The sequence below is a fragment of the Bos indicus x Bos taurus genome, chromosome 19, assembly GCF_003369695.1.
Source record: "Bos indicus x Bos taurus breed Angus x Brahman F1 hybrid chromosome 19, Bos_hybrid_MaternalHap_v2.0, whole genome shotgun sequence".
NCBI classification, from domain to species: Eukaryota; Metazoa; Chordata; class Mammalia; order Artiodactyla; family Bovidae; genus Bos; species Bos indicus x Bos taurus.
Window position 1 is genome coordinate 43,151,898 of NC_040094.1, and position 21,362 is coordinate 43,173,259.

A 21,362-nucleotide genomic window follows, 5' to 3' on the forward strand; every position below is an offset into this window, starting at 1 on the left:
CTAGAGTGTGGATTCAGTAGGTATAGTGCATGGGCTTTAGTTGCTCCTCAGCATGTGGAATCTTCCCAGACCAGGGATTGAACCTGTGTCTCCTGCACTGGCAGGCGGATACCCATCTACTGTACCATCAGCAAAGTCCATGGATGAACATTTTAAAACTGCATGTAGTAAAACTTAGTAAGTACATTTCAAAGGAATGCAGATGAAAATATATGGATGACATGAGATGGCAGTCAGTGTTACTATATAGTTTATTTAAACCAAACTATGATAATACAGAGGAAAGACTGAGGTGGCAGCTGCCTGGAATCTTTATGGATTACAGATGCAAACTGGTTGGAGAAGAGTCAATAACAGACAAAAGTCAGGTGCATAAATACAGAGAACATAAGACACAAGACATTTCACAGCTTTTTGCTTTGCGCTTCCACTTTAAACATATGTATGTTACAAGTTTACATTTTAAATTACCACTTCCCATACTCTGTAACAATGGCTAAGGATGCAATGGTCCCATTCCCCCTGACACAGGCAGACACTGGTATGCAACAGGGAACATTTTGGGGAGATACCAAACTCCTAACACACAACATACAAAAAGATCCTAAAAAAAAAATCAGATTAATACAATGCTTTTCAAGTTATATGAGGAAGAAAAGGGAAAAAATAAGATATTAAGGGTAGGGGTCCTTTAAATGGAAAGTATCTTGAGGTCTTAAAAGTGTCATTCCCTTCCTTCAAGGGAAAACTTTTTGTTTTTTTTTTTAAGCTAATGGAAAAAATAAAAGAAAGCAACATTGTAACACCCTCCAATGAGGAAGAACACTATCCTGACAGTGCTTAGATGCTTCCATATAATAAATATAGCAGGTAGCAGAGCAAATGTCACAAGTATTGGCTGGGTTCTTATTTCTATGCTTATAAAAAAAAATATTAAGCTTCTTTGTGTAGACTGAACAGTGTTAGCCTGTGGGTGTTGGTCTTCAATGTCTGTACACTGGGGGCTGTTTATACTCGAGGCCCATCCTTTAAGCAAGCTCCAGTGCCAGATGTCTGTGGCTATTTCCCAGGGGAAGAGTTCTCGTCATCACTTTATTGTAATAGGGTTCCTGGCTCTGTTACATGCTCATGTGTTCCGGAAGAACATATGAAATATCATCCCATGGGTGACGGTAGAGCCCCTGCTTCAGCCTCTTCTGATCAAGATAGTGTCCTAAAATAGAGCAAACACATCTTTTTGTTAAGAGCTGGTGAGGGTTGAATTTTGGTGAGGGAGAGAAGATAAGGAAGGGAAATCTTACTAATACACACAAAAAATGAGGAAGTACATCTAGATCCATGCCACAGGTAGATGTTTGAGTTGGTAAAAGGACCTGTTGGATTTCATTCTATTTTCCTAGGCTAACAATCAAACTCATTTCCAAGAAAAAAGGAACAAAGACAAAGCGGAAGTTAAACAAAGGAAGAATTAGCAACAATGATCAAGACAGTGTGACATCTCGCTGAGAGAAACTGGCCTGGGGAATTCCCTGGTGGTCCAGTGGTTAGGACCCAGATTTGACCCAGCTTGAGGAACTAAGATCTTGCAAGCTGTGCAGGACAGCCAAAAAAAGAAAAAGAAACTGGCCACATAGGCAAGGGGTATACCTGAACCATGGGGTAAAACAAACAAAAAACCGAAACCAAACAGAACTCTTACTACCAACTTACCAATGAAGCCCATGCTCCTTCCCAGCACAAAGATGCCGTTGAGGGCTCCAATGTCAATATATTCATCAGCTTCCTCCCTGAAACACACAATTCACTTGTAGTTTTCAAATGGCTCACATGACTGCCCTCCTCCCCACAGACACTATAATTTCTGCCCAGGAATGAGACGCTAGCTCTCTTTGGACTCTAATTAGTAAAGGGAGGGTGTTCTGGGTGGTAGGCATAGAGGCATTTCTTAATGCTCTCTAATGAACGTGCATTGCTCTTGGGAGTTGGGAGGAATCACCAAGAAAAATCAATAAAGGTTAAGAGGAAGAAAATAGCTGCAAGCTCACCGAGTGAAGGACCCGCAGTGTCTAAGCATGTCTACAAATGCAACTCCGATTAAACCGTCCACATTCAGGATAAGGTTTGGTTTCTGGGAAGGCAAAAAAAAAAATTCAACGCATTTGTCATTATTACTAATTTTTGTTCTGCATGATGTTCCACTATTACTACTAAAACTACTACTATGAATTCCTGACTGCTATTTAAAAACCTCCCACCAACACTTGCCAGTTTACAGGAGAGACTGCCTTGATTTCTAAGGTCTAGCAGAGGACTCTCATTGACACTATGTGTCAACTTAGTTAAGCAACAGAAACAAAAATCTTTCAGAAAACCCGGTTCGATTTTAGCTGCACAATCAGACTGTGACTTGGCAGTCATTTTCTCCAAGAAATTCACCCAAAACCCTGATTTGGGAATTAGAAACATTTTCTTTTACCTTGGAAGTGGTAATCTTCTCTACTTCCAGTGCGTAGTCGAGCAGTGGGGTGGCAGGGAAGTGTTGTCTGACATAATCTTTGAGAATCTGCACGCGCATGTCTGGGTTGTTGATCTAGGAAGTGATCCAAAGTTAGAGGAACCACTCTGACACAGCTGTTAAAAGACATGTTCCTGGGACTTCCCTGGTTGTCCAGTGGTTAAGACACCATACTTCCACTGCAAGGGGCATGGGTTTGAGCCCTGGTGGAAGAACTAAGACCTCACATGACACAGGCCAAAAAAAAAAGACGTGTTCTTGCTTGTGTCACAGGTAGACATAGCTGTACGTGTCATATGCACTGCTGTGAGGTTTAAGGTTTCTGATGTCCTCTCATATTTGAGCCTCAAAACCACCTGAGATGTGGAGATGTTGGATAAATTAGCCATGGATCCTACAGGGTCAAGCAGCAGGGCACAGGACTTCCCTGGCGGTCCAGCAGTTAGAACTCTGCACTTTCACTGCCGGGGGCCCAGGTTCAATCCCCAGTTGAGGAACTAAAATCTCAGGCCGAGCAGCACAGCCAAAACCAAATCAAACAACAAACAAACAAAAAAAAAACCCAAAAGCAGCACACACCTTCCAACGGGAAGTCTGAGGTTCTAGCCACCAGCCACACTGCTCATCGGCAACCTAGTCAAGATGTAACCAAGTTCTACAAAGTTCTTAGTTTTTAACTAAGTAAGCACATGTTGGCAGTGGGGCAGCAAAGCACCCCTGAAATTCCAAGAAACCTTCTGGACCTGCAATGAGTGTAGATGAACTCTCGGTTCAGAGGCCCATACTAGGCGGTCCCATCAGCAGGGGAGTGAGACGGACTGGGTGCCAAGTCCCAATACCACAGTGACCTCCTCCCTTGGCCAAGACACCCAAGGCCAGGATGGTCTCCAGGAAGGAAGGCACCCAAAGACTGAGCATGGCAGCACAGGTGCGACGCTGGCTAGGCAAGGTGCCCTGTGCTGTGCGAGCACCGTCTGCCTGGGAGCTGGGGGTGGCTGGCCTAAGTTCTGTAGGCCCAGATGGAATGTCCCTCAGCAGAAACCACTGTCTCTGGCTCAGTCTTTGCCATCCAGCCACCTCTGGACTTACTCTGCCCTGGCCCAGCGTGGGGATGCCGGGATGAATGCAGGATCCTCTTGTATTAATCCGAGTCATACCCCCCACTTAGGCCAGCAGAGTGACTAACTCCCTGAGGTTTCTGGAGTGGTAGAGCCATGGACCCTGAACTGTCCCTGTGGGGCCGCAAGCAGCTGCCACTTCTTCTCTTGTTCCCTTTGATTTCTAAACATAACTCGGCCCCAGGAGCCACTGAGATTTGGGGAGTTGTTACGCCAGTCCACAGCATTATCTAGTGACCGATATGTCCCCTTAACCCTGACCTTAGTCCTTTCTCCTGTAAGAGTCACCTGGGAAGCTAAAGATACCAAGGTCCCAGTTCATCACATTTTCACACCACAACTGAACATGATAGAAACTGTTTATGGGCAATCCGTTTTATAATGGGAAAAAGAGCTGCTCAGTGTTGGCATCTGTCAGCAAAGCTTTGCCTGCTGGGTGCCGAGAGCCCAGCTGTGCCCCACACCCCGTTGACCCAGTGCCTGAAGGAGAAAGACGACTCACCGACTTCACTCGGTGACCAATGCCCATGATAAGCTTTCCTTCCTTCTTCATCTTGTTCACAAACTCCATGGGGATGATGCCACTGTCAAAGGCCTTGCTGAACATCTTGGCTGCTGCATCCAGGGCACCCCCAAACCGGTCGCCCTGTGGGAGGAGCCAGCCCATGTCACCCCAAGCTGCCAGTCTCCTTCGGCTTCTCCGGCTGATCCAGGGTTCCCCTCAACAGCCCCCGGCATGGGGTCTCACACTCCATGGCTCCCTCTAGGACTGCAATGCAGCCAAGTGGCATGATGCCAAAGGTGGGTGTCCCCGCTGTTCACCTCCTATGATGACAATACTCACAATGGTAAGCAGTCCCGAGGTGAGGCTGGAGACGAGGTCCTTGCCGGCTCGAGCGCAGATGATGGTGTTATGAGCCCCAGAGACGGCAGGCCCGTGATCAGCCGTCACCATCAGGCACATCTCAATGAACTGGCAGGAGTATTTGGGCAACCTGGAGGAGGGCGAGGACAGGGGAGGGGACATGAGAGCTGGAACAAAGGTGAGGGGCTGAACAGGAGATACACTGACGAGGCCATGGTCCTCCTGTTTCCCATCTCCTTGAACAAGTCACTCAAACTCTAGAAGGGCAACAAGCCCCCAATCCAGGTCTAACACTATCTTACAACTCCAAGGCAGAACTCTTTGATCCCTGAGTGGCTCTGGATGTTGCTGATATCAAATACTGCTTTTAAAATTGAGCTTAGCAAGTAGGGCTTGAAACCTCCTCTTTGGGCAGTTTTTTCAGCTGAGCTGCTGCGACAGGATGTGACCTGTGTTTGCAGTTACTACTCTCCACGTGCCAGCCAGAGAGGAGGTGAGGGCCCTGGTCCCTTTCACAGTGCACAGTGATCAACCTCCTACTGATGATTAAGAACAAAGTCTGGGGAGTTCCCTGGTGGTTCAGGGGTTAGGACTCCACACTTTCACTGCTTGGGCAGGTTCCATCCCAGACTGGGAAATTAAGATCCCGCAAAGTGTGCAGCACGCACACACACACACACAACCACGAAAACCCACAAAATAAACAAAATACCCCCAAAGTCTGGAGCTCTGCGGACGCAAGAGCACATACAGTGAGACCTGTCAGGTATTACAAGCCTTGAACTTCTCCCAGGAGGGGCTCAAGGCAGGACCCAGACCCATCTCTCGGAGGTAAGACCAGGACACACACCAAGATTTCCACCTGGCTTTCTGCCCAGGACCACTCCAAGGCAGGGCTCTGTGACTACATATTCATCAGCCTCCTTGCCCAGCTGTCAGTCCCAGGGGAGGGCTGAGCTTGGGAGTTGCAGAGAAAACCGACTTTTCCCCCTATGCAAGCTGATAAGACACAAATTCAGAGGACACACTATCAGGTACTTTCTGCCTGTTGAGCAACTCCACCAGGCCTGCACTCTTTAAGCCACTCGATGCATCCAGGCCTTCTGTGCTAACCCTGACCTTTCTCTCAACAGGCCTGCATTCAACTCTGGCCCGTTTCTTTAAGAGCTCCCAAGGGAAAGACCCTTGATCCAAGATCCTTGATGACGTCACTGCTTTCTACTTCTCTTGGTTCAGGCTGGCCTTTCCATCCTTGGAAGACTTAGGAACCTGAATCTCTTTCCTCTGACCTTTCCACTGATCTGTGGCCAGAAAGCTTGGCCCTGGACATGTTCCCCAAAGCTGCCCACTCCCACTCCCTTGGCAGGGGAGGAAAATGAATGCTGAATCACAAGGCCTTACCCTCTTCTGCCCTCCATGCCTCACCTTTTCTGGAACCAGAGGAGGCCGAGGACCCCGCCAATGCCCATCTCCTCCTTGAAGACCTCAGTGATGGGCATGCCCGCGTAGATGAGCTCCTGTCCTCGCTCGTCACAGATGCTGGTCATGAACGAGGCAGGTTTGCGGATCAAGCCCAATTCCTGAGCAGAGATGGGGGCAGAGACAAGCAGGGCTGTGGTGACCAGAGGTTCTCCCAGAACATCCTCACTATCTGTGCCCAGAACCAGTGTTCTAGGTCTTAAATACTGGTGGCCAAGCAACAACTCTCAAAGTCCTCCCAAGAAGGAATTGCAAAGCCCTTTGATTAGATCACTTGGGACAAGAAAATAGGAGCAATCATTCCACGGCACCCGCTCAGCCTGGCCTGTTTCTTGTCTTTACTGAATGTGGACTCAGGCAGGGCACTTAGCTGTTGGCATCCAGGGGTTCCTTTTTACAACAGAGTAACCAGCTCCAGGTCACCTGGCTAAGAAATGGAAGAACGACTCCAAAGGGACAAATTTTAAATACTCTACACATAGCTGCCAGTAACAAGGCACATGGCTGGGGAAGTGGGAGAATCCCCTCAACACATCCTTTTCCAAGGGGAGAGCACTGAGGTCCTGAATCTTCCGCTTTCAGAGTCGGGGTACAAGGTGGGCAGCGTCAGCTAACTCTGCCCATGCCTGTTTCTTTAGTTATCCCTTCCGAACTTAAGAAATGCCTCTAATTATATTCTAATTGCAGAAGCAACAGGAATGCACTCTCCTTTGTCACTCCCTGGTGGCTCAGACGGTAAAGCATCTGTCTACAATGCGGGAGACCTGGGTTCGATCCCTGGGTCAGGAAGTATTCCCTGGAGAAGGAAATGGCAACCCACTCCAGTACTCTTGTCTAGGAAATCCCATGGATGGAGGAGCCTGGTGCAGGCTACTGTCCATGGGGTCGCAAAGAGTTGGACTTCACTTACTTACTTACACTAGAACAGATGAAGTCATGTTGCCTTTGACCTCCACCCCACCCCCCCTGGTTTTCTGATTTCGTGTCTGTTAGTTTAGTGAACATTTTTCTGGACCTTTCTTTCTCTGATCTTATGTACACACACAGACACATGGAGAACAGACATCACTTTGCATGCCTACCTTTTTCATACTCATAATAGAAACACTGTTCTACAGCGCACTATTTACTCAATGAATCTGAGTGCTATACATGTCAGCATATATCTAGATCTAGTTCATTCCTTTTAACTGCCGTAGAATATCCCCTCATGACAGCCCCACATGTTGGCCATTCCTCCACCGGTGACCATCAGCTCAAAAAATATCCTTGAACATATTTGTACATGCAAGCATTTTCTTCAAGGAGCTTTCCAGACAGGGAATTGCTGGGTCGTACGGTATGAGCGCTGTTACACTGAACTGACACTATCCACGTGCCTTTCAGAGAGGTCATGCCAATGCCACTCCCACCACCGACGAATCAACGTACCAGCCTCATCGTGTGTGCCCAGTCGATTCAGTCATGCCCAACTCTTTGCGACCCTATGCACGGTAGCCCGCCAGGTTCCTCTGTCCATGGGATTCTCCAGGCAAGAATGTTGGAGTGGGTTGCCATGCCCTCCTCCAGGGGATCTTCCTGCCTCAGGGGTTGACCCCACGTCACCTGTGGCTCCTGCACTGTTGGTGGATTCTTTACCACTGAGCCACCAGGGAAGTCCCTCCAGCCTCCTCACACCCATACGAACAATATATCAGAGAATTTTTTTGTTTTTGGTCTGTAGGAGATAACTCAGAGAAGGCAATGGCATCCCACTCCAGTACTCTTGCCTGGAAAATCCCATGGGCAGAGGACCCTGGTAGGCTGCAGTCCATGGGGTTGCTAAGAGTCGGGCACGATGGAGCGACTTCACTTTCACTTTCATGCATTGGAGAAGGAAATGGCAACCCACTCCAGTGTTCTTGCCTGGAGGATCCCAGGGACGGGGGAGCCTGGTGGGCTGCCGTCTATGGGGTCGCACAGAGTCGGACATGACTGAAGCGACTTAGCAGCAGGAGATAACTGGTATCGCAGTTTCTACTTTGGTTTCTTTTATAAGGAGTGAAGCTGAGCAATTCTTCATGTTGAAAGAACATCTGCTACCCATTGTTCTAATGGGTTATTGGCCTTTTAAAAACAGATTCCTAAGAGATCTTGTAGATAAGAGAATTTGCTCTATATCTATGTCCCTGCCTTAGACAAGTAGCCTGAAATCTCTTAGCAGGTGCAGACGGCTCTAGAGGACATTGTCTGTCTCCAGCCCCTGTTTCCAGGTCAAGCCACATCACTGTGGGAGGTACACGCTGCCCTTGCCCCCTCCTGGGCCCTGCATCTGTTTCTCTGGCTGGTCAGAAGGGGCCACCTCACAAGCTCCAGCATACCTCAGCCACACACATGGTTAGGGACACGCGGAGCACCTACCCGGGCCCAAGAGTAGTCCATGGGTACTGTCGGGGGCGGAACCTCCTGAGCAGGCACAATGACTCCTCTGGCCACGAGATCCTCGTACACGGACCTGGGAGGCAGGGAAACAGAGAAGAGACATCCATGTGGATTTCATTCTTCTGGGCTCTTCTCGGGCATCTCTTGAATGCTCTTCCATCTAACCCCAGAGATTCCCCAGCCCCGTATCCCCCCTTGTCAGCAGCTTACCCTCACTAGGTGGATTCCCAAGAACTAAATGAAAACAGGTTCTAGCCAAGACCCGCCCCACTGCCTCTGAACGGGACCTTAGAGAAGGCTGAGTCTGGAGGCCAAGGAGGGCCAGAGAGGAGGAATGGGAAGAGACAACAGCTCATGTAATGGATGAATGTTCCTACGCTTGCTCATTCATGGCCCACCAAGTAGGTAGGCTCAGAAACTGAATGTTTTAAGCCCAGTCTGAACAGCCTGTAAATGCTGCTTTTAGAAACAAGTTAGAAAAAAGGAAAGCCCAAAAGGAAAGATTCTGGACTATCTGAAGAGCTGCCTTAGACGCCTGAGAGAGACCAGGCATATCGGACACCTGTATTTCGGCGAGGCAGCTGCCCTGGCGAAGGACTGGGAAAGGGGCAGGTTGGTGCCACCCTCCCCAGGTCCACTTACTGGATGATTTCTCCAAGCTCATCGAAGCTCCGGGGCACAAACACTCCAGCCTCCTTCAAGGCCTGGTTCTTGGCAACTGCGGTTTCAGAAGCCTGGTTGGCACAAGCTCCAGCGTGGCCGAACTGGACCTGAAATGCAAAGGAGAACGGCTTTAGCAGCCCGGTCAATCCCCTAAGAGAGAGAAGGCCCCTGAGGATGTTGGCACTGATTACTGGCCAGACCCCATTCAATGCTCTGTGTCAGCGGTCCCCTACCTTTCTGGCACCAGGGACCAGTTTCGTGGAAGACAATTTTCCCACAGACCAGGGGGTGGGGGTAGGGGATGATAGTCTCGGGATGACTCAAGTGCATTACATTCACTGTGCGTTTTATTTCTATTATTATTACATCAGCTCCACCTCAGCTCATCAGGCATCAGATCCTGGAGACTGGGGACCCTTGCTCTACGTGAATCACTTCAGGCCCCCAGAAGGCTCACGGAGCATGTGCGCTGGCTGACTCTCAAGCACAGATGAGAATCTGAGGCACCAAGAGGTTCAAGAGCTTACTCAAGGTCACACAGCTGGGGCACTGGAGCCAGGATACGAGCCTGGTGCCCAACTCCACAAACACCTTCCTCTGGCTTCCCGTGGGGCCCTTACTGGGTAGGGTGGAGATGAGGAGACACAGAATAGCAGTCAGTTTGGGGCAACTGTGAGAGGTTACAAACTGCCAAGCTTAGCTAAGCGGAGCTCATAAGTGTGATCTGACTATCCTGCACATACTTTGTATGAAGTATGTACCCTTATTAAACAAAACAGAACCCCAGAAGATTTCCTGTAAAAATCCAAATTTCCACTTTTTAAAAAAAAAAAAGCCACATTTTGCACCATTTGGCCTATACTCCCAGATAGCAATGATCACAGGGAGCTAATTAGCTATTGCGCCCTTCCACCTGAGCATGAACTAAGATTAAACTATAAACCCAATGGAATATGGGGTAGGGGGCTGGTTATGGGGAGAGAGAAGGAAGAAAAAACCAATCAGAAGAGCTATGTGGTACCTGTATCTTTGATTAAGCAACAAGGAAAAGAGATTAACTTAATGAAATGTGGTACAAAACTCTTAGCAGGGCAGGTGTGATAATCTTCCCTGTTTAAATAACACTTCATATGCATGCACGTGCTTAGTCTCTCAGTCGTGTCTCACTCGGACTCTTGCGACCCCACAGACTGTAGCCTGCCAGGCTCCTGTCCCTGGGATTCTCCAGGAGAGAATACCAGCATGGGTTGCCATTTCCTTCGCCAGGGGATCTTCCCAACCCAGGGATCGAACCCAGGGCTCCTACATTGCAGCCAGACTCTTTAAACATCGAGTTACAAGGGAAGCCCAAAATAACACTGCCTCCAGGCACTTTTCTAAAAGCTTCACAAATGTCATCATTCAGTACCTACAACTGTTTCCTCTCAACAAGGAAATGGAAGCACAGAGCGACAGAGTAACTTGCCAAGGTCACACAGGTGGTATGTGGCAGCATTTAAACCAGACAACGGATGTGGCCTCTCACTGTGGCGCTCACTCCAACATATAACAAAAAGGGGCTGAAATGGGGCTTTGGTTTTTTTTTTAATTTTATCATTATTTTATTTATTTTTGGCTGTGCTGCACAGCATGTGGGTCTTAGTTCCCTGACCAGGAAAACCCATAGCCCCTGCATTGGAAGTACAAAGTCTTAACCACTGGGACTACCAGGGAAGTCCCAGAGCTGAAGTGTTAAAAGGTAAACCAGAACCGCTCTCTGGTTAGCAAGGCTTGGAGAAAGCAAGCTCCCAGGGCCTTCTGTACAGAACTTAATCTGCGTGGGTAGATGGGGTGCGAAGAAGAGACCGTGCATTCACATAAACTCAACGAACACTGAACTTAAAGAAGTTAAGCAAGTTTAACTCAGATTTCTCAGAGCTAAAGCTTTTAAAAGGGAGATAATGAAATCTGAGTATGTTTAGAATTTATAGAAGCTTCCTTTTCATTGGTTTTTGTTTTGTTTTGAGGACCATCGATACAGGACTCTGATGGCTCAGCAGTTAAGAATCCACCTGCAATGCAGGAGACCTGGGTTCAATCCCTGGATCGGGAAGATCCCCTGGAAAGGGCGTGGCAACCCACTCCAGTATTCTTGCCTGGAGAATCCCATGGACAGAGGAGCTTGGTGGGCTACAGTCCATGGGGTCACATAGAGTCGGACACGACTGAGCGAATAAGCAGCAGCAGCTATAGGACCAGCGTTTGGGGACACTGCCATCTTACCACTGTCCTCTTATCTCTACTCCCAATTCTTCTTCTTCTTCTTTCTTAATATACCTGTTATGTTTTACTTTATTTTTGCCTGCCCTGGGTCTTGTGTTGCTTTGTGCAGGCTTTCTCTAGCTGTGACAAGTGGGAGCTACTCTCTAGTTGAGATGCACAGGCTTCTCATTGCCATGGCTTCTCTTCTGAGGAGCACGGGCTCTAGAGCACAGGCTCAGCAGCTGTGGCTTAGCTGCTCTGCAACATGAGGAATCTTTCCTGATTATGGATCGAACTCGTGTCCGCTGCACTGGCAGGCAGATTCCTATCCACTGTACCACCAGGGAAGTCCTATCTCCCGGTTCTCAGTCCATTTTCCCAAGGCACTGAACTGAGGATATTGTGTACCTATCTCACCTCCTCTATGGGGCAGAGAGCTCTGCAAGGTCATGAGACTTGTTCAAGGAATCAAAAAACACTTATTAGCTGGACCATCACAGTACTACTCTATGTTCGTGTATTCTTGAAACTACATAAAGTTTTTTTTAAAAAATGAATAAAAAGCAAAAATAAAACACTTTGAGGGCTTCCCAGGCGGCTCAGGGGTAAAGAATCCACCTGTCATTGCAGGAGACATGGGTTCCATCCCTGATCCAAGAAGATCCCACATGCCCTGGAGCAACTATGCCACAACTATTGAGCCTATGTTCTAGAGCCCAGGAAACACAACTGCTGAGCCCACGCGCTGCAGCTACTCAAGCCCTCACACCCTAGAGGCTGTGCTCCTCAACAAGAGAAGTCACCGCAATGAGAAGCCCACACGCTGCCACTAGAGAAAAAGCCCATTCAGTAATGAAGACCCAGGACAGCCAAAAATCATTTTTAACCCCCTCCCCCTAAAAAAGCAAAATACTTCAAGGACCTGCCCTGCCCAGAGGGTGATGATGAGCACCTGGCCCGAAACAAATGAGCAGGGTCCTCACCCTCTTGGAGGGGTCCTCAGCATGCTGGGGGCTGCCGTAAAGCAGAGCTGGTTAAGAGAAAGCCTGGAGGGGTGGGAGGAACTGTTTTCAGCTGTTGTAGTGGAATGGAGAGCAGCCATGAAGAAACAGACTAAGGAATGGCTTCATGGAACAGGTGTGTTGAAGACTGGAAACCAGTATTTGCTAAGACCTGTATGTGCCACACCTTTACAGTTACCCTCTTATCTAAGCCACACAGCAATCCCGAATCATCTCCCGACCTGCTCTTTTTCATGGCTGCATCAGGCAGCATGTGGGATCTTAGTTCCCTGACCAGGTATCGAACCTATTGCCCCCTGCGGTGGAAGTATGGAGTCTTAGCCACTGGGCCGGCAAGGAAGTCCCTCAGAATCATCTCCTTTCTACAGCTCAGGAAAATGAATTACAGAAAGACCAAACAACTTGCCCCAGTCATACAGATCCACCAGGAGCTAACTCTAAGGCCTGTGGAAGTGGAGCTCCGCCCTGGAGGACGGGCAGGATCCATGACCCGCTCCCTTGCCTTTCATTTATTTGGAAAAAAGATACACACACATACAGTTCACAGTTACACAAAGTGGATCCTATGGTAAGCATCTGCCACATCTTGCCCCTTCTTAGATCCCACATGAACCCTTTCTACACTGACATCTCAAGATCCACCTTGTTCTTCTCCGGCTCAGTTTTCTATTACATGGTCATGCCATGAGGACGCAACACAGTCCCCTCCCAACCAGTGTTCAGGGTGTTTCCATGTCTTGCCATCACCACATAGCAGCAAGTATCCTCCAAGTACACATACTTCTAAACATTTCTGCACACATATCCACCAAGTAAATTAGCAGAAATTGAGCTGGTAGTTTACAGGAGAGGTTCATTTTACAACCGGACAAATCGTGCTATTTGGAGGTGACAGGAATCTGAAGGAGAAAGGCAATCAACCTAAGGGGAAAGGATAGTGTGACAGGCTTACTGGAAGGAAGAACTGAGGGTGGCCGCACCTCGCAGCGTGTGGGATCTTAGTTCCCCATCTAAGGACGGAACCTGTGTCTCCTGCAGTGGTAGCGTGGATTCTGAGCCACTGGACCACCAGGGAAGTCCCAGGGCTGAGGGTTTAAGTGTAGGAATTATCACTGCTGCAGGAAGCCTTAATGGCCAAATTTTATTTTATATACACACAGCAGAGGTCAAGGTCTGACACTCAGCTACTGACGAACTGATGGGTGACAAGCGGTTGTTTCCTTGGTTTCTTCGTTAGCGGGTGGGCCTTCTTTAAGACCGAGGATTCTCTAAGCTGGACTCCAGGGGCTGAGGTCTGGCCAGTCCCACCCAGCAGGAGTGGGAGAGCTCAGAGGGTCTCTATCTAACATGCACTACAGGCTGGACTTCTCCTCCCCGGCACTTTCGTATGTATCAGGTCATCTTAACACCCCCAGAGGCTTTCCTCTACAACCCCTGCCCACACAGGACTTCCCACCAGCCCCTCGCCAGCTCTGAGCCTAGGTTATGTCCTCTCCCTCCCCCGCCCCCATCTCGCTCAGCGAAACTCCTCATCCCTTAAGGAGCAGTTCATCTTTAGACGCCATCTCAACTCATCCAGGCAGTATGTTACTCGTACTCTGAAGAGGGACTCAAACCCTTGCTCTGGCCTCAATCTGGGGATGAATTTGTCTCTTGCAATTGGACTTTAGCTTCTAGAGAGGAGGGGGCCAGCTGGCCCTTGTGGTAACCAAGCAGGTAAGAATGCTTATTGACGGAACCAGCCACTTGCTAAGAGGCCCACGTGGTTTCCCAGGGATGCCCTCCCCCGGACCCCCCGCCCAGCAGGGGCCAGTCCCGGCCCTACCTCGGAGGAGAACATGGCCGCACAGGTCCCGATGCACCAGCAGACCACGGGCTTGGTGATGCGGCCCTCCGTGACGCCCCGGCAGATCTTATACTCCTCTGTGCCCCCTATCTGCCAGGCGACAAGAAAAAGCCCCTGAGTCAGTGGAACCCATTCTGAGCTGCTCCCAGAGCAGCAGTGCAGCAGGAAAATCTGTCCTGAATCAGGCAGGAGCCCGGAGTTCCAACTCGAAGATGAGGGAACAGGGGCTTTGGTCAAATAACAGCCTGGAAGATGGAGATGAGAGATGCAACAAAGTATTTTCAAACGATGATGGGTATCCTTGGAGAGTTCCTAGAATTCCCCCTTCCTGATCTAAGGGTATGAGATAATTTAGGGCCAGATCTGATCAGGGGCACGTGTCAGAGAGGTTCTTTGACTCCAGCTATCCACTCCACCCACCAGGGACAGACTGGGGCCAGCCAGGGACTGGCACTTTCAGTTATACATAAACAAAATGCGTGACTTTCTTAAAACCCCAAATCCCATGACTTTTATAAAGAAAAAAAATAAAAACAAAACAAACTTACCTCTCCAAGAACCACAATCATTTTGACTCCTGCAGTGTCCTGATAACGTAACACGTGATCCATAAACGTTGAGCCGGGGTACCTGGTGAGAGCAGGAGGTGCAGTGAGGTGAGGTGTGAGTACAGGTGTGGGAAACACACATGTACTGAGAACACTGTGGAGTTTTTTGTGGGTGTGGATGCTCAGTGAGGGTCTGGAGATGCCTCAGGAATAATGGGGGGGGGGAGGTACTAAATGGAACACAAGGGAAGGGAAGGAAGAGGAATTAATAAGCGCAGAGAAGTTCCCACGGCAGTAAGAGACACCTGGAGGGTGCACATGGCGGGTGATTTTAAAATATGTCCACAGGGACTTCCCTGGCAGTCTAGTGGTTAAGACTCTGTGCTTCCACTTCAGGGAACACAGATTTGATCCCTGGTTGAGGAACTAAGATGGGCTTGATAAAGGACAGAAATGGTATGGACCTAACAGAAGCAGAAGATATTAAGAAGAGGTGGCAAGAATACACAGAAGAACTGTACAAAAAAGATCTTCACAACCAAGATAATCACGATGGTGTGATCACTCACCTAGAGCCAGACATCCTGGAATGTGAAATCAAGTGGGCCTTAGGAAGCATCACTACAAACAAAGCTAGTGGAGGTCATGGAATTCCAGTTGAGCTATTCCAAATCCTGAAAGATGAGGCTGTGAAAGTGCTGCACTCAATATGTCAGCAAATTTGGAAAACTCAGCAGTGGCCACAGGACTGGAAAAGGTCAGTTTTCATTCCAATCCCAAAGAAAGACAATGCCAAAGAATGCTCAAACTACTGCACAATTGCACTCATCTCACACGCTAGTAAAGTAATGCTCAAAACTCTCCAAGCCAGGCTTCAGCAATACGTGAACCGTGAACTTCCAGATGTTCAAGCTGGTTTCAGAAAAGGCAGAGGAACCAGATATCAAATTGCCAACATCTGCTGGATCATCGAAAAAGCAAGAGAGTTCCAGAAAAACATCTATTTCTGCTTTATTGACTATGCCAAAGCCTTTGACTGTGTGGATCACAATAAACTATGGAAAATTCTTCAAGAGATGGAATACGAGACCACCTGACCTGCCTCTTGAGAAACCTATATGCAGGTCAGGAAGCAACAGTTAGAACTGGACATGGAACAACAGACTGGTTCCAAATAGGAAACGGAGTACGTCAAGGCTGTATATTGTCGCCCTGCTTATTTAACTTATATGCAGAGTACATCATGAGAAACGCTGGGCTGGAAGCAGCACAAGCTGGAATCAAGATTGCTGAGAGAAATATCAATAACCTCAGATATGCAGATGACACCACCCTTATGGCAGAAAGTGAAGAACTAAAAAGCCTCTTGATGAAAGTGAAAGAAGAGAGTGGAAAAGTTGGCTTGAAGCTCAACATTCAGAAAATGCATCTGGTCCCATCACTTTATGGGAAATAGACGGGGAAACAGTGGAAACAGTGTCAGACTTTATTTTGGGGGGCTCCAAAATCACTGCAGATGGTGATTGCAGCCATGAAATTAAAAGACTGAAACTTCAGTACTTTGGCCACCTCATGCGAAGAGTTGACTCACTGGAAAAGACTTTGATGCTGGGAGGGATGGGGGGCAGGAGGAGAAGGGGACGACAGAGGATGAGATGGCTGGATGGCATCACCGACTCGATGGACATGAGTTTGAGTGAACTCGATGGACATGAGGAGTTGGTGATGGACAGGGAGGCCTGGCGTGCTGCAATTCATGGGGTTGCAAAGATTTGGATACGACTGAGCGACTGAACTGAACTGAACTGAGGAACTAAGATTCCACATGCTGCTTAGCATGACCAAAATAAACAAATAAATAAAATATGTCCATAAGTTCCTTTAAAAAGGTGGAAATTCATGCTTCTCTTCCTGAATTTGGGTCATCCAACACTCTCCCCTGACTAGCTCATTTTGGGGGAAGGCAGCCAAGAGTAGTGGCTGGGGGAAGGACTCTCAGCCATCAGGGCAGAAGCCCACCTGCCAGCCTCCTGCAGCCTGCCCATATCTGACCACCTCTCAACAGAGACCTCCCCTGCACCTGCCAGAACCTCCCAACCAAGCCCTGGCTCCTAAAGCACAGGAACCATGAGGATACACGTTTATCACTGCAGTCACTTTGTTTTGGGGTAATTTTTAAGAAACACAGCAATAGATAATGAATACTGTGTGCCAAGCTGCATCCCAGGCCATTGCTAGAAGGTCTATGTATAGGCCGAAATATTTTAATTTTCTACTGTCACCTGAGTTTGCAGAAGGACTTAAGGCCAAGTAGGCTTCAGATCTCCAAGGTCCTTTTGATATACTCAGGAGCATTAAATCCCAAGAGGACAATATAACTGGCAGCACCGCCCAGACTTGTCTGACTTGGAGCCTTCTGTCAGGGAGCACCAGGGAACTAGGGGTCCTAAGACCACCTCCCCAGAGACCTCAGCAAAAGTCCCTTCTCACTCGGGCGCTCCATTCAGAATGATCTGGGAGAGCCAGGAGGGTTGACGAGGTGACTCAGTCTTAACAGCTTTTGGTTTCTAGGCCAAACAATAGCAGCAGTAATAACAGTAAACAGTAATAGCAAACATTTATCATGGTAACAAGTACCAGGCATTGCTCTAAGACGTTACTCAATTGATGACCTACTGATCATTGTTCCTACTGACAAAAAATATTAAGAACATGATCTGCGACGTAGTAAGAAATAAATATATATATATATATATGTGTGTGTGTGTGTGTCTCTTGCTTCCAGTTCCTGGCACAGAGCTCTGAAAACCCTCACTATCTGAGTGACAAGGGTACTAAGAGCATCTTTTGTTTTCATATTTGGTCTTTGGCACTGGTTCCTGACCCAGCACGCATAAGACCTTTGTCATTTTCTGAGTCACGGGGGTGGACAGCAGTGTTTTGTCTTCATGAGGCAACTCTCGGCAGGCTGGTACAATGTGCTCAAAGGAGAAGGCACAGAGGCTCCACACACTCTCCCTGCCATGACCCATTGCCCTCTTCCACCTCGTTGCTCATTAGTTACATACTTTTGTAATAACCTGGGAAGCCTGTGAGTAAATTTTTCCTGAGTTCAGCAAGCCTTTCTAGCAAATTATTAAACCTGAGGAGGGAGTCATAGGACCACCCTTCCCCCTCCCCACTGACTTATAGCCGGTGTTCAGAAGTACCAAAGGCTGGGGTTTGCAGAGTCCTAGGGGACCAAGCCCCAAACCTATGGGATCTGATGCTATGATGCTATTTCCAGACAGACAATGTCAGAATTTAACTGAACTGTAAGACTCTGAGTGGGGGTATCTGCAGAGAATCAGAAAACTGCTCAGCGCTAGAAAATTACCCTCATATTTGTGGCCAGAAGTATTAATGAATAAAAGAATAGTTTTCTCTTTCCCTTTTTTTTTAATTTGGCTGCCCTGCATAGCTTGTGGGATTTTAGTTCCCAGACCAGGGATTGAACTGGGCCCTTGGCAGTGACAGCTTGGAATCCTAACCACTGGACCGCCAGGGAAGTCCCCTCCCTTTCACTCTTATTAACTACAATTAACACCGAGTATTTACTAAGCATCAAGCCCTGTACTAGTCTCATTTAATCCTCCAAACCCTGGAGAAGGAAATGGCAACCCACTTCAGTATTCTTGCCTGGAGAATCCCCATGGACAGAGGAGCCTGGCAGGCTACAGTCCACGGGGTCACAAGAGTCGGACACGACTTAGAGACTAAACCACCACCACCACCAATCCTCCAAAAAACCCCCGTGGGGGATATTACTCTACTCATTTGCTCTATAAGGTTGATGGAGGTCTAGGGAGGGTTGGTAACCTCCCCAGGATTGCAGCAGCCACCCCCTCCCCGAACCCTGCTACCCCAAACACAGAAACTAGGATTTGAACCCCTTGGGCCCGATTTCAGAATAGGCCCTGCTAAGCACTGCCCTCTGCTGCCTTCCTCTGGCTACAAATCAGACAACAGAATTACACCCAAAGCCCAAAAGCCTTTTGAAACACCTTTTTAGAGTGTTTGGGATGGTCACGTACACACATCTATGTCTAAAATGGATAACCAACAAGTACCTACTGTATAGCACATGAACTCTGCTCAGTGTTATATGGCAGCCTGGATGGGAGAGGAGTCTGGGGGAGAATGGATACATGAATACGTATGCCTGAGTTCCTTCGATGTTCACCTGAAACTATCACAACACTGTTAACTGGCTATGAAAGTGGAAGTGTTAGTTGCTCAGTCATGTCCAACTCTTTGTGACCCCATGGACTGTAGCCTGCCAGGTTCTTCCGTCTACGGAATTCTCCAGGTGAGAATACTGAAGTGGATATCCATTCTCTTTTCCAGGTGAGCTTCCCAAATCAGAGATCGAACCTGGGTCTCTGGCATTGCAGGCAGATTCTTTACCATTTGAGCCACCATTGGCTATATCCCAACACAAAATAAAAAGTTAAAAAAGATCACCTGTCCCCACCAATGGCCACGCCCTCGTAGACGCCATCTGTGGTTCGAGAGATGATATTGTTGAGCTCGTTGGACATGCCGCCCGAACGCGAGACATAGGCCACACTGCCTGGGCGGTACAGCTTAGAGGCCAGGATGTTGTCCAGCATCCCGCCGGTGTTCCCGATCTTAAAGCACCCGGGCTTGATGCCACCAACCTGCCGGGGTGGAAACTTCGGTCAGGGAGGAGGACAGGCTGAGTGACCACAGAGCTCTGCTGAGTCACAGAACCCAGATCACCCGCCCAGCCCACCCTGGCCAGCACCTGCACGTGTGGTTTCCTGCTGAGGAAGATTCTTCTCCCCGTCAAGAGACATGGCACAGAAAAAAGGAGCCATGTGGTGGCTTATAACTGCAGATATAGATGTGCACACTCAGGGTTAAGTAACCTCTTTTGCTCCAAAAGGACAATGTCATCCAGTAAAGGTGTCTGATGCAAGCAGGTACTCTGCTCAAGATCACCCTCCACCTCCAAGACGAAAGGTCCCTGGCTTAGCTCAAAAATCTTAGCTTCAACCAAATTTTTAGTGTAACAGCTAAGTAAAAACAAATAGCAACAAAAAACATTCACAGGGCCATTTTTTGTTACACGAAGAAGCTTTGTGTCAAGAATAAGGCCCCTAGGTAGATTTCTCTTTGGTTCACAGTTGCAGGAATGAATAATCAAAGACCATGCTAGGGTTGTATGAGGATGGACAAACAAAAAAACAAAAAAAGCTTGTTATTCCCTTGAAACTATAAAGGGGATATTATCTGGGGAGACAGCCCTTTAAAAAATTAACTGGAAATGGACAGGGAATTCCCTGGTTGTTAGGACACAGGGCTTCCACTGCTGGGGCCGGGGAGCGATCGCTTGTTGGGGAAGTAGGCTCTCGCAGGCTGCAGGAGCAGTCAGAACAAGCAAGCAAAAACTGGCAATGGACAGACTGACTTTCAGCAGGTACTCTCAATCTTTTCAAACTAGACAGGAGACAGAAGAGTCAACGATGAGCTTTCTGAGAGCCTGGAAGCAGAAGGGACACTCACGGTGGCAGGTCCAATGATGGTCACTCCCTTCTGGTCTGCCTTCTTGATCAGCTTCCTCGTGAGCGCCTCAGGGATGCCTTCGGCTATGATGGCGATGGTCCGGATCTAGAGCACAGGGGACAGTTATCGTTTCACCACGTGAGACAACGAGGCGGCAACCTTTCCTGAACCCACCTCCCAGACCTCTCCCAGGAGTAAACATGACAATATGCACCTCCTTCTTCCCACCAGCCTCTGGTCACCCTCCCGCAAAAGAGAGACGCCTGAAACTGCTCTCCATTGGTCACCATCACAGTGAGTCCGTAACCAAGCAGAAGCAAAGGTTCCAGAAACCTTGCTGTAGTCAAAGCTGTTATATCCTCGCCCATCCAAAAACTGACATGACTCAGCCCCATCTGTCCAGGTGCCTGATTATAAACCGGCTATAGGAATAAGCCACATGATAGAAACAAGCTGTTTCCACACCTGGACCAGAGAGTAGGCTAAGGGAAAAGCCAGAGCAGGTGGAATGGAGTGAGAAAGATCCCACACAAACCTTTTCTATAAAGGGTAAGACAGTGTTTGAGGGTTTGTTGGTCATACGGTCTCTGGGGGTAACTAGTACATTTTGCCTTCGAAGCATAAAAGCTGCCATGGACAATGTGTAAATGAATGAACTTGTCTGTATTTCAATAAAACTTTATTTACAACAACAGGCAGGGGGCTGGGTTTGGCCCTTGGGCTGTAGTTCACTAATCTGTACTCCAGACTAGAAAAGCTGCTCATTTTTAACAGGAATGTTTTGTGGGTTTTTTTCGCTTCACCTAGATGTCAAAACAAGTTTATGTTTTCTAGTCATAAACTGAAATAAGTCAGTTCTGTATCAGACAATAATTTTGAACAGAAAAATGACTATCTTAATCTGTAAGAGCTCTTACAAATCAATAACAAAAAAGATAAACACCTCAATAGAGAAAAAAGAAGGGAGGCCACATCACAGAATGCAAATGGCCAACACATATTTTCAAAAGCTCATTTTAGTTAATAATCAAAAATATGCAAATTAAATAGCATGCCTATCATTCTGTCATGTATAT

At 48.0% G+C, this 21,362-nt stretch overlaps 1 protein-coding gene across 3 annotated transcripts in view; it reads right to left on the reverse strand.

Annotated features, from left to right (window-relative positions):
- Positions 1-233: 233 nt before the first annotated feature.
- The window catches only part of ACLY (ATP citrate lyase), a 44,410-nt gene continuing 23,281 nt past the window's right edge, over positions 234-21,362 (reverse strand). For 2 of the 3 annotated variants that reach the window (XM_027516847.1, XM_027516845.1), the window contains 13 exons: positions 20,287-20,391; positions 19,222-19,418; positions 14,719-14,800; positions 14,150-14,260; positions 9,041-9,168; positions 8,378-8,471; positions 5,924-6,078; positions 4,478-4,628; positions 4,136-4,279; positions 2,477-2,590; positions 2,046-2,128; positions 1,711-1,787; positions 234-1,213 (listed from right to left, as the gene is read on the reverse strand). In XM_027516847.1, the coding sequence (XP_027372648.1) occupies positions 1,119-1,213; positions 1,711-1,787; positions 2,046-2,128; positions 2,477-2,590; positions 4,136-4,279; positions 4,478-4,628; positions 5,924-6,078; positions 8,378-8,471; positions 9,041-9,168; positions 14,150-14,260; positions 14,719-14,800; positions 19,222-19,418; positions 20,287-20,391 (1,536 nt within the window). In that variant the 3' untranslated portion in view covers positions 234-1,118. The remainder of the gene's footprint in view (positions 1,214-1,710; positions 1,788-2,045; positions 2,129-2,476; positions 2,591-4,135; positions 4,280-4,477; positions 4,629-5,923; positions 6,079-8,377; positions 8,472-9,040; positions 9,169-14,149; positions 14,261-14,718; positions 14,801-19,221; positions 19,419-20,286; positions 20,392-21,362) is intronic. The other variant, XM_027516846.1, reaches the window with a different exon arrangement.